The sequence below is a fragment of the Nelumbo lutea genome, chromosome 2 (assembly GCF_056320005.1).
Source record: "Nelumbo lutea isolate HS-2025 chromosome 2, American lotus-T2T, whole genome shotgun sequence".
Classification (NCBI taxonomy): Eukaryota; Viridiplantae; Streptophyta; class Magnoliopsida; order Proteales; family Nelumbonaceae; genus Nelumbo; species Nelumbo lutea.
The window spans coordinates 18,492,102-18,518,976 of record NC_142685.1 but is presented as its reverse complement, the minus strand read 5'-3'; the positions used below and the strand labels follow the sequence as shown (position 1 = coordinate 18,518,976).

Below are 26,875 nucleotides of genomic sequence, written 5' to 3'. Positions count from 1 at the left end.
TTACTGCTCAATCAGCTATGTGTGCCTTTATGGGGTACAATTTAGAACATAAAGGATTTCTCTATTATGATCCTAAAGTTCGTCATCTCCGTATATATCGAAACATTATCTTTCTTGAGAATTTGTCCTTTTTTGAATATGTTGTTAAATTACTTGCACCATCCTTCTCTATTCTACACAACTTACTCTTGCAGGTGATTCAGTCTTGCCTCTTCAAGTCTATAACAGGAAGTATCCAGCTGCACCAATGCCTATGCCTCCTCCTCCTTCATCGACCCCGATGCATGTTCCTCTGACATCCTCAGACCCTGTACCATCCACATCTACTTCTCATGTAAGTGATCCTTCACCTCCTACTCCCACTTCTTTACAACGCTCTTCCAGAGTTATTCGTCCTCTTGACCGCTATGGATATTCTGCTAACCATAGTTCCCTTTCTGCTACTTTGTCTTCTACAGATATCCCTAAGTCTTACTAGCAGGCTGCAGCAATTGGGCATTGGAAAGCTGCAATGGACTTGGAAATTTAGGACCTATTGGAAAATGATACTTGGGAGCTTGTCTCTCCTCCACCAAATGCCTCAATTATTGGCAGTCGTTGGGTGTACTTAGTCAAATTGAATTCTGATGGGAGCCTAGATAGATATAAAGCCCGCCTTGTTGCTCAAGGGTACAAACAAGAACATGGCATCAACTATGAGGAGACGTTTGCGCCGGTGGCTAAGATGACTATTGTTCGGTTTATTCTTGCTATCACTGCTATTAAACAATGGACTGTTCATCAGATGGATTTCAAGAATGCCTTTCTTCATGGGCATCTCCATGAGACAGTGTATATGAAGCCTCCTCCAGGCTACTGTGATGATTCTACTCTTGTCTGCAAACTAAAGAAGTCCTTGTATGGGCTTAAACAAGCCCCACGGGCCTGGTTTGAGAAGTTCAAAGGGGTTATTATTGAAGCAGGATTTCAGCAAAGTGCCTCAGATTATTCCCTCTTTATTCTCCGTCGTCCCCAAGGAGTGACTCTTCTACTAGTGCATGTTGACGATATACTTATTATTGGTGATGACTTGGAAGGGATCACTCAGTTGAAGCAACTTCTTAGTCAATCCTTCAAAATAAAGGATCTTGGTCCTGTGACCTACTTTCTTGGTCTTGAGATCACTAGAAGTACTCGAGGATATTTTGTTAATCAACACAAATATGCTAATGACCTAATTAAGATGGCCAATCTCTCTGATTCGAAGCAAGTTGATACCCCATTGGAACTCAACCTTAAGCTCAGTAAGGATGATGGACAACTCCTTCCTGATGCTACATTATATCGTCAACTTGTTGGAAGCCTTATTTACCTTACTATGACTCAGCCAGACATATCATATGCTTTGCAGATAGTTAGCCAATTTGTATCAGCCCCTCGACAATCTCATTTCTCTGTTGTGCTCCGAATTATCAGATATGTTAAAGGCACCTTATCTCATGGACTTTTCTTCTCATCTTCCTCATCTCCTCAATTGACTGCTTATGCTGATGCTGATTGGGCTGGTTGCCCTGACACCAGACGGTCCACCACTGGCTGGTGTGTTTTTTTAGGTGATTCCCTCATCTCTTGGAAGTGTAAGAAGCAACAGACAGCCTCCAAATCATCTACTGAAGCCAACTACCATGCCATGTCCTCTATTTGCAGTGAGCTTGTCTGGCTTAAAGCTCTTCTTCATGATTTGATCATTGATCACTCCGCTCCCATCCCTTTATTTGCTGACAAGATGAGTGCGATCAAAATTGCCTCAAATCTAGTCTTCCATGAACGGACTAAGCATATAGAGGTGGACTGCCATTTCATTCGAGACCTTCTCACTACTGGTCACATCACATTGCCTCATGTGTCTTCCAATCTTCAGCTGGCTGATCTCTTTACTAAGGCTATGACATGCACTCGACACATTTTTCTTGTAGACAAACTAATGCTCTTACCTAAGCATCAATTTGAGGGGGAGTGTAGAGAGGATGAGGGGTAACCTTGTAATTTTACTTTCTTTTATTTGGCTCTTTTGTATATCTCTTTGTACATTACTGTACATATCTCACAATTGTAAGGACAGAACTGTCCATTCTCACATTAATATATAAATATCTTTTTCTGGACATGTGGTACTGTACACACCCATCCATTTTCGTGTGACTCTCTTGCTCTTCTCTTCTTCGACTGAAACTGACGTGTGTAGCCCTCCTTCCCTCAGCACCAAAAAAAAAAAGAAAGAAAAAAAAAGGCTTATGCATGTCTAACCACAAATTAAAAGAATCAATGAAGAACAGGAGACCATTTTCACCCTAACAATATTTCAAGAATGAACTACCTTTTATTTCCTTGGTGCATGGATCTATGAATGCTTTGTTATTAGCACTGCTATGATCAGGGGATGTTCCTGAAAAGAGTTTCCTGGCAATTGGAGTTGGACTGGAGAATCGGCGGCTGTTGGGGGCATTAAATTTTGAGCTTGAAATATGTGCTGCAGGAGAGACACTTCTTCGGAGCTCATCAGAACCAATGGACTTGCTTCTAGAACGGTCAAGGGTTGTTCTGGTGGAGTGAAAATCATATGCTTTCCATGGACTTCTTTTTGATACCTGTATAAGGTATTGCCTCAATAAAGAATTCAACGAAACATGAAAACTAGCAAATTAAAAGGGAAAAACAGCAAGTTCGGATATTTGCTCATGAAAAGATGCATATCCTATACCATTATCAGTCAAAATGCAATTTCATCATTTATCAAAAGGAAAAATAATTCATTAGTACATTTATATATTTCCAAAAAATATTCGTGACAATTCCATGGAGTTTCAAAGAAAATAAAATGCATTTACTTGGGAGAAAATAGCCACCCAATAAAATTTTGTACTTTTGTTTTTCTCCACGAACTTTTAAAATAGATTCTCACGTTTATAAATGAAACTTGATATCTAAAATACAGTAATTAAAGGGGTGTTCATCAACATGGTTGGTTTTGTTTTTGAAGATAAAAACAAAACTAACCACGTTGTTGAACACCCCCTAAACAAGTATAATTTTATAGTTCTAAATGAAAGTGTCTTTTTCTTCCTTTTTTTTTTTTTGATTTCCCTATATCTTCTGTAAAATCTGACAGATGCAAATAAAGTTCCAATCTCATTATTGTCTTGGCAAGAATTTACCAGGAATGAGATCTGTGACAATGCTACTAGTGATAAGGTGCACAATGATGGTTGCCACTCTTTAGTTAATGTGTGTGTATTAATCCTGAGGCAGTTATAACAATTCAAGGGTTCAGTCCCAAATATTTCAGGTTTGCAATGGTAAAATATGAAGTAGAATGACTAAAGTTTCTAAATCAAATAGTACCTTTCAAGACTTGTTTAATAGGGAAAAAGCAGACAAATACAAAATAGTGTTCAATGGGACTGGTGAGAAGCCAATAAATGTAGTGATTTACCTCCATCTTTTGCATTTGTCCTTTTAAAATAGCAAGCTTCCTCTCAAATGAATTTCCATGCATCTACAAGATAAACCAAGTTCAAATTCTATATTTATGCAGCTGGCAGAGCTTCTAAATCACATAAAAGGGAACTAGGAAAATTTCATCAATGTATGATAGAAAAAAAAATGCATCTCCTAAAACAATAGGGGAAATAACAAGAATTTGTAAAAAAGATCTCCAACGAGAACCACTCAGGGATACTTACACATGCTTTTAAGGAATCCCATTCAAAGAACCGAGTAAAGAAAGATGGTTCATGTCCTTCAGCAACAACATATATAGGAGTCTCCAAAGATAGACCTTCAACAAGAATGTCTTTCTCAAGGAATTTCTGCTAGGTTTGAGCAAAACATAATGTATACATGTAAGTGGTTAAATTAGTAATAAAAAATAGTGCAAAGGGGTGGACTCTCATTTTTTTTATCGGTGGTACAAGATGAACTATCGGGATACTGGTGCCTCTGCTTACATGTGGTCCACCAAAGCATTAGTTTGGGAGGGGGGCTAAAAGGCAATAGGCAAAGTCCAACCATTGAAGGATTTGGATAAATGAATAGTCAGGCCTGACTAATGTATATCTTCAAGGATGCACAATTACAACACCAAAGTGTTCCCTATAATCATAAGTTAGTAACAAAATAAAAGACCAGTTTGCTGTTATACCATGCCTAGACTGAGGGCTTGTTTTGATCTAACATTTGCATGCTGCCCTATCCACACATAGATTTCATTATGGCAGTCTAATATTAAAACATCTTCTGTAGTTAAATCGTCCTGACTGAAATTGAAGATCTCTTTAACCTGTAAAATTTGTGACAAGAGAAAAAAGTAAAGTGAGAAGTATCTCTCATAGCCTCAAAACAATTTTATGACTTGATTCCCAATCTTTTCATTTCACATCAGTCACAAAAATCAATGGAGATCCCACAGATTTTACAAAAAAAGATAAGGAGAAACAAAAAGGTGGATTTCTACATGCATATCTTACAAAAACAATGAGGTAAGAATCTCTTGGGTAATGGGTTGAGCCACTTCTGAGTGAGCTGGTACTTCTTGGACATTGATATCCAAAATTCCAATTGTAAAGTGGTGCAAGGCAGGGGTATTGTTGTTGCTCCAAGTAGGGACAAATTAGACATTGTACCACATATAATGAACATTTATATAAATAGTAGCCAACTGGAGGAAGAAATATATGTTCATACTCTTGAATTTCCTTCTCTATTATTCTCTTCTTAGAAAAAGGCCATTACTCAAAGAGTTGAACTAGGTTTCAGGAAACATAAGGGCTAGGTTGTTAATCTAGAAAAAAAGTTCATGGTAGAAAATAGCAGGGAAGGTTGCAAAAGTCAAAAAAAAAAGGTTCAAGAACTAGATGCAGGTTGTGTCACACCTTTCAGAAATGGCTGCATCAGGATATTTGAAGGGGAAGAAAAGAGGCTGGAAAAGTAAGGACGTTCTTGAGTTTATCAGTAGTAACTAATGGTTTAAAAGGCATGTAAGGATGAACATCTGAAAATTCTAGGGTCTAGGATTGCTGATGTGGCCCATGTGGGGTTGATAATCATTGCAAAAAAAAAAAAAAAAAAAAACACTAAATCTGAGTGAACATAGGAGGACTTTAACAGCAAGAAAAAAAAAAATGGAGATAGAGCATCATAATGTATTCTAGAGAAACTAAACCTTTGTCATATTATTCTACAGAAATGTAACACTGCTATCTCTACCATCCTAACAAAAGTAACTTTTTAAGCTACAGAAAAGAAAAAGAACTATTTACTATGCTGTTTTTTTACTAATCACCCACACGAATTTAGGGGAACAATAAGAGAATGAATGCTTTTGAGTCTTGAATAAGAGAAGTGCAGACACACTGTGATGCATACCTGGATACCACCTAAGGATATAAAACCCGAAGAAGTAGCAAAAGAAAATTAATCCACCATTAAGCATGTTTGCACATCCATTTATAGCTGCAAAAGTTCTCAATCAAAGAAGCAGCTCATTATCTTTTGAATGAAAAGAATTACAGCAAACAGAGGTAATTTGTTCACCTTCTGTAATGGTACAGACAAACAAATATGGATCTTCGACATAGCCTTTGATGTCCCTTTCCCCTGGGTACTCTAACTTTCCACCAAGTGCATCCCAAAAGGCATCAGGTTCACTACCTTCTCTCACTGATATGGGCTGCCATGTAGGCTGGATTACAAGAGAAAATCAGGTTCAATAAAATTTTAGAACTTCAATCAGTAATGCTTAGTTCATGAAAGTTGAATACAACACCAACTACTTTTCTGGTCATTTCCCTATAGACAGGATTGATGGATTCTCCTAAATGGACAATATGTCCTTGAGCATGTGTCAGATTCTGATGTTCCATTGATTCTTCAGTGATGCTTTTGCCTATTTCTTTCTTTGTTCTCTTTCCTTGACTATTACCAATGAGTTTCTGGCATATATTGTGAACTACATCTTCCTATACACCTAATTAACGAAGCTATATCTTTACATTTTACTTGCATATGCACATTCTACAAGTTTACATATATGGCCATTATAAGGTACCTGAATTTTTGACAATAAATGTATTATCTCATGTGTCCCCACACCCTTGTTTTTTCAACTAATGGAGTTAGTCTCCCTAACCATGTCAATGTTTGACTCTCATGTCCATATTCATGCTAAATGTAAGATAATAACCTAAAAATGATAATCATTATATAGGATTAAACTTTGGAAAAAGGCATTCATCTTCATATTTGTCTTATGTGCAAATCAAATGGTGGTGTTTACTTAGCAGTCTACCAAACTTGTTTGAAGCTCACTTCTTCTCCCCTACAAAGGGAGACAAAATACTATGGAGTTTCACAAGGGCTGCAGTATTGTGGTGTACTTGGGAAGGAAGGAACACAAGACTCTTCATGAACAAGACAGAAGGAACTGAGGAAGTAATAGAAAACATTACTATGAAGGTGGCACACTGGGTGAAGGAAATGGGCATCTTTGCTCCATTCAAAACTGATGATGCCAACAGAAACTGGAAAATAGTGGGAGATTGAGCCCTCAATGGGCAGACCAAGTGTAAGGGTTGAATGGACACCACCACCTCCATCATTTCTCAAATTCAACTTTGATGGTTGCAAGTTAGGCAACCCAGGAGCTTCTGGGCCACTCACAAGTTTTTCTCTAATAAAATGCTTGTCCACTTCAATGTGTTTCGTCCTATCATGGAGGACTAGATTAGCAGCGATGTTGATAGCAACTTTATTGTTGCAATAGAGTGACATAGGGTTGTTAGCTGCAAAACCCAGTTCACCTAACAGGTTTCTTATCCACATGATTTCAATAATTCCATGAGACATAGCTCTATATTCTGCTTTAGCACTGGATCTAGCCACCACACTTTGCTTCTTATTTCTCCAGGTGACCAAGTTTCCTCCTACAAAGATACAATACCCACTGTAGACTTTTGGTCATCGACTGCCCCTGCCCAATTAGCATCAATATATACTTCCACCTTTAAATGCCCATGTTTCTGGAACAACAAACCAACTCCTGAAAACTTATTGAGGTATCTAAGGATCCTCTCTGCAGCTTCAAAGTGAGTTGTCTTAGGATTGTGCATGAACTGACTAAGGACACCCACTGCATAAGCAATATCAGGCCTGGTCATAGACAAATATAAGAGTCTCCCTACGAGTCTTTGAAACTTCTTCACATCTTTCAAGAACTCCCCCTAACTGTCTCTCAGCTGATGGTTAGGTTCAATTGGTAAGTCAATTGGTTTCACCCCTAGCTTGTCTGTATCTTCTAGTAGATCTAGTACATATTTCTGTTGGGAAATAAAGATGCCCTTTTGAGAGCTGGCAACTTTAATTCCAGGGAAATAATGTAAGGGTCCTAGATCTTTCACCTCAAATTGAGTGGCTAAGAATTTCTTCAGTTTCTGTATTTTAGTCTCCTAGTATCCTGTGATCACTGTCATTGTTTGAACCCCATCTAGTGAACTGCTAAGTGGAACTTACTAAACCAGGCCCGAGGTGATTGTTTCAACCCATATAAAGATTTTTTAAACCTGCACACCTTCTACTCATTGCCTTTGGCACAAAAACCTAGAGGTTGAGTCATGTACACTTCCTCTTCTAAGTTACCATTCAAAAAAGTATTTTTATGTCCAACTGGTGAAGTTCCTAGTCAAGATTTGTTGCCAATGAGAGAAGAATCCTGATAGAGTTCATCTTGGCTACTAGAGCAAATGTCTTTGCATAGTCTACTCCATATACCTGTGTAAAACTTTTTGCCACCAATCTAACCTTGTACCTTTCAACAATTCCATCAATCTTATGCTTCACTGTGAACACCCACTTGCATCCCACTAGTTCCTTCCCTTCAGGAAGATCCACTAACTCCCGTGCAATGCATCGATTTCTTCCTTCATTGCATTTGTCCATTTAGGTTAGGATAAACCTTCTGCCACATTCTTAGGAATAGAGACACTGCCAACGGAAGAGAGGAATGCACAATAAGAAGGTGAAATATGGTCATAGAACACAAAGTGAGAGATAGGATGATTAGTAGCACAGGATCTAACACCCTTTCTCTTAGCCATAGGAACATCAAGATCATTAATGGCAGGGGGATCAACATTAAGAGGTTCAGGCATATCAATAGGAACAAGTGTACCTAGCTGATGAGGAAGATCTACCTCTGGAGAATCCTATAATGTTGGTTGCATAGATTCAGGTTCCACAACTCTTGAACTCTATTGGCTCTTGTGGCGGCGAAGAAAGACACGAAATGGAGAAGAATTAGGAAGAGGAGGTAATCGAGCCTGAGCCTGGGTGTGTTTCTCCTCAACCCTACTCTCCCCCTAAGGAGAAACCGAGAAGAAAGGTTGACTCTCAAAGAAGGATACATCTACAGAGACATAGTACTTGCGAGAGGTGGGATCGTAGCAATGATAACCCTTTTGACATAAAGGGTAACCAAGGAAAATACAAGGAATAGCACAAGGATCAAGTTTACCGCGAGTAGGGGACAAGTCATGAACAAAACAACGACACCGAAAAACATGCATTGGAATGGGGGACAACAAAGCTGTAGGAAACAAAAGTTGATGTGGGGCCTTATACTCTAGTAACTGAGATGGCATACGGTTGATGATGTATGTAGCACACAAAACAACATCAATCTAAAAGTGTTTCGGAACATTCATATGGAGTAATAAACCACGAGCTACTTTGAGAAGGTGACAGTTTTTCCTTTCAGCAACACCGCTTTGCTAGGGTGTCCTAGCACAAGAGCTTCAATGAAGAGATTCACACGAAGCAAAGAACTCCGTGAGATCACTATGGAAGTACTCTTTTGCATTGTCCGACTGGAAAATATGAATTTCAATTTGGAACTGAGTGAAAACCATGCGTTGAAAGTTTTTCACAATTTTGGGCACTTCATCTCTAGATCACATAGGGTAAACCCAAGTATATCTAGAGTAGTCATCAATCAAAATAATGAAGTACTTATGTTTAGCCTCAATAAGTAGAGTAATAGGGCCCCAAACATCATAATAGACAATATGAAATGAAAATTCAGATCTTTTATTTCTTAAAGGAAAAGAACTTCTACAATGTTTGCTCAATTGACATGTCTGACACTGCAACTTACTAGCTGACAAAGACTTACATAATTCTAGAAACATAACTTTTAATGACTCAAAAGAAAGATGACCAAGACAACTGTGCCATAAGTAGGCTTGACTCTTCTTGGCAGTGTAGCCGGCCAGAGATAGGTGGAAGAGGAGAGAAGAGAAGAGAAGAGAAGAGAAGAGAAAAGAGAGAGTTTGCATTGCAACAGTACTGGCGGCGCCAGTGTTTATTTAATATATATAGGGCGATAGAAATAACAAGGGAAAAGACCCTTGTGCCCCTAAGTACAATAACAGACATAACAGAAATAAAAAACAAAATAAAAAAAACACTTTAATTAGACAAACAGGCCCTAACAACTGCAACTAAGTTATTCTAACATTATTCCAACACTCCCCCTCAAGTTGGAGCATAGATGTCAATCATGCCCAACTTGTCACACAAATCTTTGTGCCGCACATGATGAAGACCTTTGGTGAAGATATCTGCAAGTTGCTCTTCCGAGTTGACATATGGTGTGCACACTTCTCCACTTTCAAGTTTCTCTTTGATAAAATGTTTGTCCACTTCAATGTGTTTCGTCCTATCATGCAGAACTGGATTAGCAGCAATATTGATGGCTGCTTTATTGTCACAGTAGAGTGAAGTAGGATTGTTTACCACAAAACCCAGTTTACCTAACATATTTCTTATCCACATGATTTCCGCAACCCCATGAGCCATCGCTCTATATTCTGCTTCAGCACTGGATCTAGCCACCACACTTTGTTTTTTGCTTCTCCATGTGACAAGGTTTCCTCCTACAAAGGCACAATAACCACTGGTGGACTTTCGGTCATTGACTGTTCCTGCCCAATCTGCATCAGTATATACTTCCACTTTTAAGTGACTGTGTTTCTGGAACAACAAACCAGCCCCAGGAAACTTCTTGAGATATCTCAAGATCCTCTCTGCAGCTTCAAAGTGAGTTGTCATCGGGCTATGCATGAATTGACTAAGGACACCCACTGCATAAGCAATATCAGGCCTGGTCATAGACAAATACAGAAGTCTCCCCACAAGTCTCTGGAACATCTTTACATCTTTCAAAAACTCTCCCTGACTGTCTCCCAGATGGTGATTAGGTTCAATAGGTGAATCAGATGGTTTTACCCCCAACTTGCCTGTATCTTCTAGTAGATCTAGTACATACTTCTGTTGGGAAATAAAGATGCCCTTGTGAGAGCGTGCAACTTCAATTCCAAGGAAGTATCGTAAGGAGCCTAGATCCTTCACCTCAAATTTAGTGGCTAAGAATTTTTTTAGTCTCTAGATTTCAGCCTCCCAATCTCCTGTGATCACTATGTCATCCACATACACAATAAGAGCTGCAATTTTACCTTCACCTCTTTTTACAAACAAGGTATGATCTGATTGGCATCGTTTGAATCCCATTTGTTGGACTGCTACGTGGAACTTACTAAACCAAGCCCGAGGTGATTATTTCAATCCATATAGGGACTTTTTTAACCTGCACACCTTTTGTTCACTGCCTCTGGCACAGAACCCTGGGGGTTGGGTCATGTACACCTCCTCTTCCAAGTCACCATTCAAGAAGGCATTCTTGATGTCCAATTGGTGAAGATCCCAGTCAAGATTTGCTGCCAAGGAAAGGAGAATCCGGATGGAGTTCATCTTCGCTACAGGGGCAAAAGTCTCTACATAGTCCACTCCATATACCTATGTGAAGCCTCTTGCTACCAGTCTAGCCTTGTACCTTTCAATAGTTCCATCAGCTTTGTGTTTCACTGTGAACACCCACTGGTTCCTTCCCCTCAGGAAGATCTACCAACTCCCACGTACCATTTTTATGTAAGGCATCAATTTCTTCCTGCATTGCATCTGTCCATTCAGGTTTTGACAAAGCTTCTGCCACGGTCTTAGGGATGGGAACACTGTCCACAGAGGAGAGCAAGGCACGGTATGAGGGTGAAACATGCTCATAGGACACAAAGTTAGAGATAGGATGATTAGTGGTACAAGATCTAACACCCTTTCTCTTAGCAATAGGAATATTAAGGTCACTGGGGACATGTGAATCAACATTTAAAGGAGCAATGGGAGCAAGTGTACCTGGCTGATGAGACAGATTTGCCTCGGGTGAATCCGATGATGTTGGTTGCATAGTGTCCAGCTCCACGACTCTTGAACTCTGCTGGCTCTTATGACGACGATGGAAAACCCGGAACAGAGGAGGATCGGGTAAAGGAGGTAGTTGAATCTGAGTCGTCGCCTGTTTCTCCTCAACCCTACTCTCCCCCTGAGGAGAAACCGAGAAGAATGGTTGACTCTCAAAGAATGAGACATCAATGGAAACATAGTACTTACGGGCAATGGGATCATAGCAACGATACCCCTTTTGAGATGAGGGGTAACCAAGAAAAACACAAGGAATAGCCCGAGGGTCAAGTTTACCACGAGTAGGTGATAGGTTGTGGACAAAACAATGGCACCCAAAGACACGCATCGGAATGGTGGACAGCGGGGCTGTAGGGAACAGGAGCTGATGTGGGGCCTTATACTCTGGTAGCCGAGAGGGCATGCGATTGATGATATATGTCGCACACAATACTGCATCCATCCAGAACTGTTTCGGCACATTCATATGAATCAGCAAGCCACGAGCAACTTCGAGTAGATGACGATTTTTTCGTTCAGCCACACCATTTTGTTGGGGTGTCCTGGCACAAGAGCTTCGCTGAAGTGACCCACTCAAAGCAAAGAACTTCGTGAGATCACTATGGAAATATTCCTTTGCATTGTCCGACTGGAAAATATGAATTTCCGTTTGGAACTGAGTGAACACCATGCGTTGGAAATCTTTCACAAATTGTGGCACTTCATCTCGAGATCGCATAGGATAAACCCAAGTGTATCGAGAATAATCATCAATCAACGTAACAAAATACTTATAGCCAGCCGCAGTAGGTAGAGTAACAGGGCCCCAAACATCAGAATAAACAATATGAAATGGAAATTCAGATCTTTTATTTCTTAAAGGTAAAGAGCTTCTACAATGCTTACTCAATTGACAAGTTTGACACTGTAATTGACTCACTGACAAGGACTCAAAAATCTTTGGGAACATAACTTTTAACGACTCAAAAGAAAGATGACCTAAACGACTATGCCATAAATAGGCCTGACTCTCACTCGTCGAACTTGTGGACTCAGTCGCCACTAGACCAGCATTATTCTCCAACACGTAGAGACTATCCACCATGCTTCCTCTACCAATCGTCTTCCCCGAGGTCAAATCCTGAAACACACATGAAGACGGAAAAAAGGTGACTGAGCAGTTCAAAGAGTGAGTAATACTACTAATGGACAACAAATTAATAGGTAATTTCGGAACATGCAGGACATTTGGTAGAGTAAGGCCAAGTGGGAGAGATATGGTGCCTCGGCCAGCTATGGTAGAAAATGAACCATCAGCCAGTCTTACCTTATCTCTCCCAGAGAGAAGGTTATATGTCTGGAACAAATTTGACTTACCGGTCATGTGATTTGAGGCTCCGGAGTCAATAATCCAAGGTGAATCAGTAGTATGAGATGACACATGGAAGGCTGTGGCATTACCTGATGTAGATGCAAATGAGGTAGAAGGAGTAGGCTCAGAATCCACCTGGCGGAGAGTCCTACCATACAATTCCAAATGTTCACGGAAGGAATTGATAATATCTTCCTTAGGGTCAGAACCGGGATGTCTCTCCTGAGTTACGGAAGGACTAGTTTATGTCGATGCCAGATTAGCTGAGTTATACCTTCTTTGATTCTGCTGGTCTGGTTTCTTGCCCTGATCCGGTGCTGACTTCTTACCCAAATCCTGTGCCCATTTAGGTTTTCCATGGAGATCCCAGCATGTATCTTTAGTGTGTCGTGTCTTCTGGCAGTGAGTGCACCAAAGCTTGCTTTTATCTTCTGTTTTTTTCTGAGTGCCACCCCTTTTAAAACCACCTCCGAAATTTGCATCTGAATTTCCCCAGACCGCTAGGGCAACTAACTCCCCTTCTACACCATTCATCACACTTCTTCTACTTTCTTCTGACTGCACCAAGGCATACACCTCCTGGACTGATGGCAAGTCTTTACTACCCAAGATCTGTACCCTGATGGACTCATATGACTGATTCAGACCTAGGAGAAAGGCAAACACACGTTGCTGTGATACAAGTGACTTATAGGCTTTTGCATCTTCATCACACTTCCAATTCACATTCTGATAGTGATCAAGTTCTTTCCATATTGATGTCAAATCAGAATAGTACATTGAGAGACTCCTCTCCCCTTGCTTGCAAGTAGAAGATTCTGCTTGTAGTTGATATATCTTGGCATAGTGTCTTTGTTCTGAATAAGTGGACTTCGCTTGTTCCCATATCTCACAAGCAGTTTCAGCCCACATAAAGGTCTTCCTTACTTGTGGCAGCATTGAAACCAAGAGCCAAGACATCACCATACTATTCTCTTGGTCCCACCTATCATGCTCAGCACTTCCATGCTTCGGTTCCTTTACTCTCCCATTGATGTATCCTATTCGTTCCCTAGCAGTGATGTAGAGTTTTATCCCCCTAGACCACTCAAGGTAATTCAGATCATCAAAGGGAATGACAGCCATGGGAAAGCTCATATCCATTCCCCCACTCACTCCATTGTGGCTCCCTGAGATTTCTGAAGTAGCAGAATTCTCAGTCGACATGGTCAAGCAATTACTCAGTCCCACACACCGGATTTAGGACCCCTCCTTACTCCACAAAGCAATGCTCCACTCAGTTCACACCCACACACTAGGGTTTACCAACCAGATTGTGCACAAACCGTACCAAATTCTGGACAAAACTGAGGTAATAATCGGCAGTTTCAGACCTGCCTATCAGAATTCTAGAATGGCTAACAGTCACTAATCAGCAGGAGAGATCCTTCTTGCTTATAGTCAACTCAAACCATTGAGAAGACAGGTCAGCATTGACCTACAGTTGTCTTAACACATCAACAGGATCACACCATCCAAGACAACTAAGGTTACACAGGTTCGATAGCATTCAGCCGCCCCAGATTCATAGGGTTTTCACTCGGCCCATGATCAAGGAGAGTAAAGAGGAGAAAAATAGAGGAAGAACTGTACCAGCGTAGCTATTCTGTAGTCCAGAATCAGATTTCCTTTCTGCTAGCCTGTTCCACTAATCAGTAGGGTTGATCGATCTTCTCTTGACAGTAGGGTTGATCGGTCTGCTCTCTTTTAATCAGTATTCCTGCTCTGATACCATCTTGGCAGTGTAGTCGGCCAGAGATAGGTGGAAGAGGAGAGAAGAGAAGAGAAGTGAAGAGAAGAGAAGAGAAAAGAGAGAGTTTGCAATGCAACAGTACTGGCGGCGCCAGTGTTTATTTAATATATATAGGGCGATAGAAATAACAAGGGAAAAGACCCTTGTGCCCCTGAGTACAATAACAGACATAACAGAAATAAAAAATGAAATAAAAAAACACTTTAATTAGACAAACATGCCCTAACAACTGCAACTAAGTTATTCTAACATTATTCCAACAACTCTCATTGGACGAACTCAAGGACTCTGTAACCACAAGACCAGCTTTATTCCCCAACACATAGAGACCATCCACCATGCTTCCTCTACCAATCATCTTCCCCAAGGCCAAATCCTAAAACACACATGAAGACGAAAAGAAAGTCAATGAACAATTCAATGAGTGAGTAATACTGCTAATGGAGAGCAAATTTATAGGTAATTTAGGAGAGGGTAAGGCCAAGTGGGAGAGATATGGTTCCTTGGCCGGCTATGGTGGAGAATGAACTATGAACCAGTCACACCTTATCTCTCCCAAAGAGGAGGTTATATGCCTGGAATAAATTTGACTTACTAGTCATGTGGTTTGAGGCTCCAAAGTCAATTATCCAAGGGGAATCAGATGTATGAGATGACACATGAAAAGCAGTGGTAGTGTTACTTGATGTAGACGCAAAGGAGGTAGGAGTAGGACCAGAATCCATCTGGCAAAGAGTCCTACCATATAACTCCAAATGGTCATAAAAGGAGTTGATAATCTCTTCCTTAGGGTCAGAACTAGGGTGCCTTTCCTCAATTATCATGGGACTAGTCTCTTGAATTGCCATATTAGCTGAGTTGTACTTTTTCTAATTCTGCTAGATTGGTTTCTTACCTTGATCAGTTGTTGACTTCTTACCCAGTTCCTGTGCCCATCTAGGTTTCCCATGGAGGTCCCACCATGTATCTCTGGTGTGTCTTGTCTTCTGACAGTGAGTGCACCAAAGTTTACTCTTGTCATCCACTCTCTTCTAAGGCATAAACCTCCTGAATTGATGGCAAGTCTTTACCCCCCAAGATTTATACTCTAATAGACTCGTATGAAGGGTTCAACCCCAAAAAAAGAAGAAAATACCCGTTGCTGAGAGACAAGTGACTTGTATGCCTTTGCATCTTCATCACATTTCCAATTCACATTTTGATAGTGATCCAATTCTTTCCAGATTGATGTCAGATCTGAGTAGTACACTGAGAGACTCCTCTCCCCCTGCTTTCAAGTAGAGGATTCAACTTGCAGTTGGTATATCTTAGCATAGTGCCTTTGCTTTGAATAAATAGTTTTTTTTGCTTGTTCCCATATTTCACGAACTGTTTCATCCCACATGAATGTTTTTCTTATTTGTGGTAGCATGGAAACCAAGAGCCATGACATCACCATACCATTTTCTTGGTTCCACCTATCATATTCAGCACTTCCATTCTTAGGTTCCTTTACTTTCCCATTAATATATCTTATTTTCCCCCTAGAAGTGATCTAGATTTTTATTCCCCTAGACCATTCAAGGCAGTTTAGTCCATCAAAGGGAATTACAGCCATGGGAAAACTCATATCCATTCCCCCACTCACTCCATTTTGACTTCCTAAAACCCCCGAAGTAGCAGAATTCTCAGAGGACATGGTCAAAAAATAATTTCAGTCTCAACACTCAACTTAGGATCCCTCCTTATACCAAAAAAAACTTAGCTCCACACAAGTAAGCAGTCCACACACACACTTTGGTTTGGACTCAAACTGAGCACAAAACAGCACCAATTTCCAGAAAAAAAGGGGGCAAGATCAGACTGATTTCAGACCTGTACGGGTTAACAGTCCCAACCTACCAACCTTCCAGAATGTCTAAGAACATTAACCATCAGGAGAGATCCTTAAACACTTGTAATCATACCAAAAACTGGAGATAACAGGTCATCCGTGACCTACAGTCACCTTTTCATAGGTACAGGATCACACAGTCCATAAAAAAGAGGTATAAACCTCACAGAGGTCTGACAACATTCAGCAGCCCAGATTCATTTGATTTTTCTCTTGGTACACGACCAAGAAAGGTAAAAGAGAAAAAAAAGGACTGTACCTGTCATAGACCAGTTTTGTTCAGCCCAGATTCAGTTCTCTGTTCCGCCCAGATTCAGCAAGTCAAAATAGAAAAAAAAAAAAAACTTGTTCAATCTGCTCTCACAATCAGTAACCTGGCTATGATACCATCTTGACAGTAAAGTCGACTAGAAATAAGAAAGAGAAGGGAAGAGAGGAAGGAGAAGGTAGAAGAGAAGAAGAGAGATTGGCGACAATGGAATAATTCTGGTGGTGCCAGATTCTATTAACATTTATAGGGCGACTAAAATAAAAGGGAAAAAGACCCTTGTGCCCCTGCTGTAAATAAAATACAATAACAGCAAATAAAAAAGACTTTAAACCGACCAAACGGACCCTAACAAGACAGAAAATAATAAACAAGAAATAAAACAAACTATTTCAGCACAGTCTATGTCTAATTTTAATATAATTGGGCTTTTTGCTTATTTAAGCTATTTGTTGTGTGGGGTTAGGGTTGAGTGAGAGTGAACATTTTATTGTGAGACTGTAGAGAGGCCAGCCATGCATCTCTTACTCTCATAGTGGATATTTTGCCCACTCTTCTCATTGATGTAGGCAATTGATCTGAACCACCTTAAATCTTGGTGCTTTTTCTCTTTCTTCTTCCTATTTTCTTCCTGGTTTATTATACTGTTTTCTATTGGTTGACAAACCTATGTTCCAAGTATTAGAAATTGTAATATCGCCATGTATAACATTAGTATTGCAATATAAAGGCTTGTGTGATCAGATGTTGCAATCGATCAGATAAGTCAAGATTAGAAAACGTGATAAACTCAAAAGAGGAGACCTAATTGGTGCTCAGCCCCTAGTGTTTGTTCTCTATGCATGGCAAGTGATGAAGCTACTTTCCACTTGCTAATCTCCTACCCCTGTGCATCTAGTATTCCAGAGAGTGTTTTTGATCTTTTTGGTTGTTGGTCAACTCCGAGGAACATGCAAAGCATCTTTAAACAAAGACATTTTTAACCCAAGGAAGAGAGACAAAATGATGTGGAGATGTATTAGGGTGGCTATACACTGGATGAATTGGGAAGAAAGGAACTCAAGAATTTTCAGAGAGGAAAATCAATCAAGAGAAAGAGAATATTTTGGTCAAGGTGACAAATTGGCTGAATGCTGTGATAGGCCCCCAATTAATTTTACATGTGCCAGGAAGGGGAAAGGTCAGTTTTCGGCCAAGGGGGGAAATAATTGAACATGGGGGAACTTATGGCTGGAGGGAATAAGGAGAGTTTTGTAGCATTTATAGCTTGTCAATTGGGAATAAGAAGAGTGTGGGGCATTTATAAGTAGGCCAGCTGGGCATTTATTATGGAGGGCAGTTATGCTGTAAGATGTGTATAAGAAGGGGCTTTGGGGGATGGAGGAGACAGAATTTTGTTGAGTACAGAATTCTGAGAATGCTTGGGAGAGCCGGCGGTCTCTCGAAGAACCGACCTACTGTAAGTGATCTTCTTTTCTTCTTAATGAATATCAGTTCCCTGTTGATGTACTAGTGGTTTGGATTCTGCTGTGAGTCTGTGAACCGCGTGTCAAATTTCTGGGTCATATCAGTGGTATCAGAGCACGTCTTTCCTCGGCCATGGTGACAGCTAAGGAAGTGGCATCGCAGGTGGAGGGTTTCGAAGAACGCCTGTCTTCTCTGCATTCTGGATTTCGTTTGGAGATGGATGGCTTACGCAATGAGTTTCAGCGACTCAATCCAGATAAGGTAGCTGTTGGACTTTCGAAGATCTCGTCCCTAGAGAACTCGGTACAATCTCTGGAAGGAGGTGTTCAAGATCTGGTGGGACGATTTGATTTGTTGCTTCAGCAACAGGCCTATTCAGCTCCTTTGTCTGCAACTGACATTGCTCCTCCTTTACTCACATCGAGTCATGCGGCTGACAAAGGGAAGAGTGCAGCTTTCCCGACGTCTTCTTCAATGTCAGTGCCGAAACATACTTCTGATCCACTTCCTCGGAAGTTGGAGTTGCTCATTTTTTATGGGGAAAATCCGAATGGCTGGCTTTTTCGCACAGAGCGCCATATTGAGATTAATGGCTTGCTTCCGGCGGAACGTCTGTGGGCGGCAGTGGTCTGTTTAGAGGGTGATGCACTGGCTTGGTATTATTGGGAGGATGGTAGGCGACCTTTTCGTAGTTGGGCAGAATTCAAGGAACTCCTGGAACGTTTCCAATCAACTCAAGAGGGAAACTTGCAGGAGCAGCTTCTATCATTACGTCAATCCACTACTGTCAAGGAATATTGTCGCCATTTCGAGGTGCTTTCTGCCCCCTTACGTGACCTACCAGAATCAGTCCTTGAAGCAGCCTTTGTGAATGGGTTGCGCCCAGATATCAAGGCTGAACTCTGACAGATGGAACCCGTTGGGCTGATTAGAAAAATGGTTGCAGCCCAGAAAATTGAGGAAAAGAATCAGGCCTTATGGGCCTATCAATCAAGTTCATTTCCTCGGGGGTCCGCAGTGTCCCTCCCTGGAACCCACTTTAACTCACGGGTTTCGCAAGTGACTACTTCTGTTGTCACCAGACCTGCACGTGCCGCAATCCCTCCTCCTTCATCAGCCCCTATTATTAAGGCCCCACCTCCTGCTTTCAAAAAGATGACTGACAAAGAGATGCCGCAGAAACGTGTGAAGGGTCTATGCTTCCGTTGCGACGAGAAATACAGCCCGGGACATCGTTGTGCTCAGAAATCACTCCAGGTTTTATGGGTTCAAGATGATGTGGAGGAAATTGCTTTTGATGCGTCTAATTGGGACTGCACTCCCAGGGACACTGAAATTGCTCCGGCTCCAGAATCAGCCGCACTTTGTGTTTCGTCTCTTGTTGGGTTGTGTGCGGCAAATTCACTTAAGTTGCGTGGACGCATTTTGTCACATAAGGTGGTCATATTGGTAGACTCGGGTGCATCCCACAACTTTATCTCCGAAACTTTAGTGGAAGAATTGAAATTACCCCGCTCCCCTACACACGAATTTGGAGTTCAGATAGGAAATGGTGATGAGGTGAGAACTTTCGGAGTCTACCGTCAGGTTTGCCTCAACTTACCGAATTGGATGTCATTGCTGATTTCTTTCCCTTAAAGTTGGGTTCTACGGATGCCTTTCTTGGTTTTCCTTGGTTAGCATCCCTCGGGGACTCGGTGGTGAATTGGGGCAACATGTCTATGAAGCTCAATTTGGGAGGTGTCCGGGTAAAGTTGCAGGGCGACCCTTCTCTCTGTTCCTCTCAGGTATCTTTGCATGCTATGATGCGTAACTTACAACATGAGGGACAAGGGGTTTTGTTAGAAATAAAACAATTGCAGATAGTGGATTCTCCGTTGAACTCTATCTTGCCTACATCCCCGCCAATCTCCGCTTTACTAGATGAGTTCAAAGATGTTTTTGACATGCCTACGGGCTTACCCCCTACACGGGCTACGGAACATGCTATTGTCTTGCGGGAGGGCACTTCTCCTATCTCTGTTCGTCCTTACAGATATCCTCAATTCCAGAAAGATGAAATTGAACGCCTTGTCTCTGAAATGCTGGTTGTGGGTATTATTCAGCCAAGTAATAGCCCCTACTCGAGCCTGGTCCTTTTAGTCAAGAAGAAATACGGAAGTTGGTGTTTTTGTGTGGATTATAGAGCCCTTAACTGTGCTACGGTTCCGGATAAATTCCCCATTCTGGTTATCGAAGAACTTCTCGATGAGCTCCATGGTGCTTCTATTTTCAACAAAATTGATCTTAAATCAAGCTACCACCAGGTTCGGGTCCGCAGTGAGGACATTCCCAAGACTGCATTTCGCACCCACGAGGGCCATTACGAATTCCTTGTCATGCCCTTCGGTCCCACCAATGCGCCCTCGACCTTCCAGTCATTAATGAATACGGTATTCCATGATTTCCTCCGTCGCTTTATGCTGGTATTTTTTGATGATAGTCTGGTTTATAGTGCTTCCAAAGTTGCCCATTTGGATCACCTTTGACAAGTCTTCTCTGTATTGCACGCCCACCGTCTCTTTACCAACTCAGCATTGAGTACCTGGGTCATATTATTAGCGCGGCTGGTGTTTCTGTCGATCCTTCTAAAATCCAGGCCATGGTTGACTGGCCTCAACCATCTTCACTTAAAGCTCTTCGCGGTTTTATGGGACTTACAGGCTATTATCGTCGTTTTGTGCGTAACTACAGTAAAATAGCATGGCCATTGACACAACAGCTTAAAAAGGATGCCTTCTCATGGAATGTGGAAGCTAAGAATGCCTTTCAGGAGTTGAAACGGGCTATGACGACCGTACCTGTGTTGGCCCTTCCAGATTTTTCCCAGCCCTTCTTGATCAAGACGGATGCATCCGGTGTAGGTCTCAAGGCGGTATTAATGCAGAATAATCGGCCTATAGCTTTTTATAGCCACAAGCTTAACCCGTCTGCACAATCAAAATCTGTCTACGAGTGGGAATTAATGGCCATTGTCTTTGCCATTAAAAAATGGCGCCCCTATCTTCTTGGAAGACGCTTTAATGTTCGGACCGACCAACGTAGTCTCAAGTATCTGTTGGAGTAGCGGATTGTCGAAGGTGAGTATCATAAGTGGCTTCTTAAGCTTATGAATTATGACTTTGAGATTCAGTACAAACCGGGTGCCAATAATACCGTGGCTGACGCCCTATCCAGAGTTCTTGCTAAAATGCACTTAGACTCTCTTGCAGTCCCTATTTTCCTTGATTTTGATGACCCTAAGGAGCAAGTTGATGCTGATCCTTTCCTGGCCCCCATCAAGCATGCCATACAGCATGATCTGGCGTCCTATCCCGCCTATTCTTTAGTTGGAGAACACCTACGTTATCATGGTAAATTGGTTATGCCGGCTTCTTCCCCATTTATTCCCTTCTTACTGAAGGAGGTTCATTCGGGATTTGTGGGAGGTCACGCGGGTATCCGCCAGACATACAGGAGAATAGCAGCTGAATTTTTCTGGCGGGGGATCAGGCGTTCTGTCCAGGAGTTTGTGCAGGCCTGCGATGTGTGTCAACACAGTAAATATGAAGCCATGTCCCCCGCTGGCCTTTTACAACCTTTACCCGTACCTGAACAAATCTGGGAGGATATTGCTATGGACTTTATTGAGGCTCTTCCTAAGTCAAAGGGGTTTGACACAATTATGGTGGTGGTCGATCATCTCTCCAAGTATGCCCATTTTATCCCTCTCAGTCATCCATTCTCAGCTCTCACGGTTGCTCGGGCCTTCCTGCACAACATAGTCCGTTTACATGGCATTCCCCGCTCGATTATATCTGATCGTGATAAAGTCTTTATGAGCTTCTTCTGGCACGAGCTTTTTACCCTGCAGGGTTCAGAATTGCGTTGTAGTTCAGCTTACCATCCTCAGACAGATGGACAGTCGGAGGTGGTTAATCACTGTTTGGAGACTTATTTGAGGCGCTTTGTGGCTGATTCCCCCTCCCACTGGTCTTCTTGGATATCGTGAGCAAAATACAGCTATAATACCTCTTTTCACACAGCCGCTGGCATGACACCTTTCAAGGTGGTTTATGGGCACAATCCTCCTCCATTAATCCGCTATGAGCTTGGCTCTACAGCTAATGCTGATGTTGAAGCTGTTCTCCTTCAGCGAGATGCTATACTTAGGGAGCTGCGTGCTCATCTACACTGTGCACAACAAAAGATGAAAGACTCGGCTGATGTTAGCCGCCGTGATGTTAATTTTGAGGTTGGAGATTCGGTATATGTGCGAGTGTGACCTTATCGCCAGCAGTTTCTAGCTCGCTGAGCCAATGAAAAGCTCGATTTTATGGACCATTTGCTATTGTGGAAAGAATTGGTGTTGTCACTTATAAACTTCAACTTCCTCCAAAGGCAAGGATTCATCCTGTTTTTCATGTCTCGCAACTCAAGAAGGCAATTGGCAATCATGTCTCTTCTCCTGTGATTCCTTCCACTCTGTCAGCTGATATGGAAATGCTGGTGGAACCTGCGGCCGTTCGAGGGGTGCGTCCATCCACTATGCCTGGAGTTACTGGTTTGGAAGTGCTTATCCATTGGCAGGACCTGCCTGATTTTGAAGATTCATGGGAGCCTTTTGACTTACTTCGTGACCAATTTCCTCATTTCAACCTTGAGGACAAAGTTAGACTTTGGGCGGCGGGTAATGATAGGCCCCCAATTAATTTTACATATGCCAGGAAGGGGAAAGGTCAGCTTTCGGCCAAGGGGGGAAATAATTGAACATGGGGGAACTTATGGCTGGAGGGAATAAGGAGAGTTTTGTAGCATTTATGGCTTGTCAGTTGGGAATAAGAAGAGTGGCATTTATAGCTTGTCAGTTGGGAATAAGAAGAGTGTGGGGCATTTATAAGTTGGCCAGCTGGGCATTTATTATGGAGGGCAGTTATGCTGTAAGATGTGTATAAGAAGGGGCTTTGGGGGGTGGAGTCAGACTTTTGTTGAGTACAGAATTCTGAGAGTGCTTGGGAGAGCCGGCGGTCTCTCAAAGAACCGACCTACTGTAAGTGATCTTCTTTTCTTCTGAATGAATATCAGTTCCCTGTTGATGTACTATTGGTTTGGATTCTGGTGAGTCTGTAAACTGCGTGTCAAATTTCTGGGTCATATCAGTGCTACTTTGTTCAAGGATTTTTCAGTGGATGACAAAATTAGAGGATGTAGACAGATTGCTGATTCATTTTCTTGTAATCAACCTGTAACCTGAAGTTGGAATCCACCGCCTTTGAATTGGGTAGAACTCAACTTTAATGGATGCAGCCTAGAAAAATCCAGGACCATCCGTGTGAGGAGAGTCATTAGAAATCATGTGAGTGCTATCATTACTATTTACTCAGGCCCTATGGGCCATGACAACTCAGCAAAAGCAAAGCTCAAGGCATTACTACAGGCTGAGGCTTAGCAGATCCCAACACATCACAAACTTGCTAGTAGAAGGCGACTCATGGACTGTCATTGGGTGGATGAAGTATGATAAGCGGGTTTACAGTGGTTTAGACAAAACATAAGGGAGATATGGAGGCTGTCAAGGGAGATGAATGCAATATTCAACTGGATACAGAGATTAGCAAATGACATGGATGATTTGCTACAAGGCTAGGGGTAAATAGTGAGAAATTGTAATGGGGAACAACTTGAAGGGGTTGAATGTAACAGGGAGCTACTATTAGTAGCCTAGTGAAACTACTTATCAACTTGTACACATATTTTTCCAACAAATCAATAAAAGTTTATCCATCAAAAAACTCAAATGGTCAACTTATTCTTTTCTATTACCATAGTTATGCAGCAAAATCTTTCTATTGCCAAATATGATTATATAACTATTTTGAAGTACTAACAAGCTAAAACCTGGGGCTTATCAAAAATAAATAAATAAATAAATAAAAACTAAAACATGATATACTGTAGTTGTACCATTGTTCCAAGCAAGTGAACTATGTATGAATATTTCAGGAGACAATACATGGAATGCCATTCACATACCCTTTAAGGGAAAATGCGTAATTCCTGATTAATGAACATGATGGAGCATGCTTTAGGTTCAAGGTTTAAATGGGATAATTACATACATTTATTAAATTCAACATTCTGTCAAGAAGACTTTGGTCACTAATTGACGAGAGTGTCCCAACCCAGGTAAATACCGATGCTCCACTTTGCAAGATGTAGCAATAGGATGAATTGAGTGAACTTGAGACCTGAAAATGAAGACCTATAATTTTCAAAATCAACATAGGACAAATGAAATAAGTATTTATGCACTCCTCCCACCCATTCACCCTGCCATTTTTAATAAGCCCTGGAAAGCAATATGTGGACACTTCTTTCTTGTAGTTGTAGATATTATTATCTAAAAAGGTCTGCAGTTCAGGAAGTGTAGTACAATTTTTAAAAGCACAGTAGAATTACATACATACATACATATGTATGGGAAAACTTTTCTCCCACACAAATGTTTAAATGTTGAAACGGATGTGTGGAGGGAGAGAATGCAATGTGAAAATGGATGAGTAGGAAAACTAGAAAGAAAAGGATCAAAAATGAACTTTTTTCAGGGAAGCAAGGAGTAGCTCCAGTAGGTGAAAAACAAGGGAAAGTAGACTAAAATTGTTTGGTCACGTGCAGCGAAGACCATCTACAGTTCCAGTAAGAGGTGATCAGTTACATGTTAAAGGGGCTAGAAGAGCTGGGAGCAGACCTAAAAGGACATGGGTTGCAGAAGTGAGAAATGAATTAAGGGCCCATAGTTTAACAATGGACATGGCATTTAACAGAATGGAATGGCGGAACAGGACTATGTAGCCAATACCTTATAGTTGGGACAAGGCTTAGCTGATGATTATTATTACTCAAAACAAAATTAATTCTTCACCAACTTCAAAATGAAAGAAGAAACTATAACCTACTTGCTATAGTCAAGCAACCCAATAAAGTAAAACAAAAAACACAAATATCATCACCCCATCAATTTAGAATATTCTCTTCTAGATTCTTCAATATTGGATTTACTGTAGTGATAATCCTGGTTTGGCTAGGAGGCTCGATGGCCTTAAGGGATAGGTAGATTGGTTGTCCATCAAGACCTTTTCTAATTGTATATGGTAGACCATAAGAGGACACAAGACGGACTGCCTTAAACCAAGATGCTTTCCATGGCTTGAGAAGTGATTTTACTTTAGAAGTCATGCCAAAGTTGTAATGAATCAGTGGGAAAGAAGGTTGGCTAATGGGATAGATGACCGTTTAGCTAAACAAAGGATGCATAGTGATCATCTTTTCTCGGCTCAATTGTAATTTGGTGCTTTTTAGGAGGCTGCATCTCACACCTCCTTTTGGGAAGTTCTTTGTATAATTTGCTTCTGCTGTTCTATTAATAAAATCTTTTCTATTACTGATTAAAAAAGTTGTAATGAATCAAGAAATCATTTTTGGGAAATTTTTTATCTTGAAATCTTCCATTTACAGGGCATGCTTGTCTCTAGAAGCCTCTAGAATACATAAATAAGATACTTTGGATCTTAAAATGACTTTAGATCATTTATCAAAAAAAAAGTCTTTTGATCATGGAAATAAGTCCACAAAAGGTCCATAATTTTGTAAAAAGCAATGCAAGATTCGGAAAAAGAAAAAGATTTTGCCTTTGGCTTTTGTTTTATATGGTGCTGATTCTATATAATTTAGGTTTGACACTTGAGATTGAGAACCACCTTGGTGGGGTTAACTCCGATGCCTTGATTCAAGAAAAGGTGTTGACTCTAGAGGTGCTCATGGCCTAGTCTGGACCTTGCTCTATATGGGCCTACGAACATATATGCTATATTCTTATATTTAATAAAAATATATGTATTATGTATGCATATAATACATACATACATACATAGGTAAATTGCTGTGCTTCACAGCCAGGCTAAGAATGATCACCCTGGCTGACTCTGATTCTTGTTCAAGAATGCTGCCCAGGAATATTGTTTGCATTTAAGATTAGAGAAAAAAAGATGATAAACCAAAAATGCTTTTATTGTTTGCATTTAAGATGTACAATCTTGCATATCCCTCTATTCAAACTTACAATATCAACTTGGACAGCTTGCATGTTATTAGGACCCAATCCTTGAACACGGAAAAGAACCGTCCTTTTTTTATCATAAGTTTCATCTGTAATTCCTTTTTCTTGTATGAACCTCTTATATCGTGCACTGATCCCACCCTACATGAAATGACAAAACAAAACACAAGTCATCTCAGAACACATTCTGTATGATCATATAAAAGAAAGAAGCTTGTGGCATAGGGTTTGAGACACACCTTCAAGACAATCAGTGCCTGGAAAATCGCATAAAATTGAATTGGCTCCTTATCTCCAATTACTTGAGCCTAAAATTGAGTTTGAACAGTTAAAAGAGTAGATAGTTATCTGATTGACTCATTAGGAAGGAGAATCCTGAAGACTATAGTTGAACCAGAAAAAATCCATTATAAGGTTACATTAAGTGATGCTACATAAATCAACAGAAAGCTAAGTGGGAAGCAAAATATTTGGTTATTATTTAGGTTAGAATTGTAATTTCCTTTTTGTTGCTTGATACAGTGGTAAAATATCAGGTTTACATGCAATGAGAACATGAGTTTGAGTCTGAGACTGAGAGTGGTCACTTTGTGCTAAAATGCCAGAAGTTAGGTTTGTACCCAGTCCACCTATCCTAAAACTCCCAA

At 40.9% G+C, this 26,875-nt stretch overlaps 1 protein-coding gene across 5 annotated transcripts in view; it reads right to left on the bottom strand.

Annotated features, from left to right (window-relative positions):
- VLN1 (villin-like 1) overlaps positions 1 to 26,875 on the bottom strand; it is a 58,151-nt gene that overhangs the window by 11,966 nt on the left and 19,310 nt on the right. For all 5 annotated transcript variants that reach the window (XM_088967367.1, XM_088967368.1, XM_088967369.1 and 2 more), the window contains exons 9-17: positions 26,468 to 26,536; positions 26,232 to 26,369; positions 24,232 to 24,360; positions 5,572 to 5,719; positions 5,404 to 5,414; positions 4,181 to 4,318; positions 3,723 to 3,848; positions 3,473 to 3,535; positions 2,357 to 2,627 (exon numbers count right to left, since the gene is read on the bottom strand). In XM_088967367.1, the coding sequence (XP_088823493.1) occupies positions 2,357 to 2,627; positions 3,473 to 3,535; positions 3,723 to 3,848; positions 4,181 to 4,318; positions 5,404 to 5,414; positions 5,572 to 5,719; positions 24,232 to 24,360; positions 26,232 to 26,369; positions 26,468 to 26,536 (1,093 nt within the window). The remainder of the gene's footprint in view (positions 1 to 2,356; positions 2,628 to 3,472; positions 3,536 to 3,722; positions 3,849 to 4,180; positions 4,319 to 5,403; positions 5,415 to 5,571; positions 5,720 to 24,231; positions 24,361 to 26,231; positions 26,370 to 26,467; positions 26,537 to 26,875) is intronic.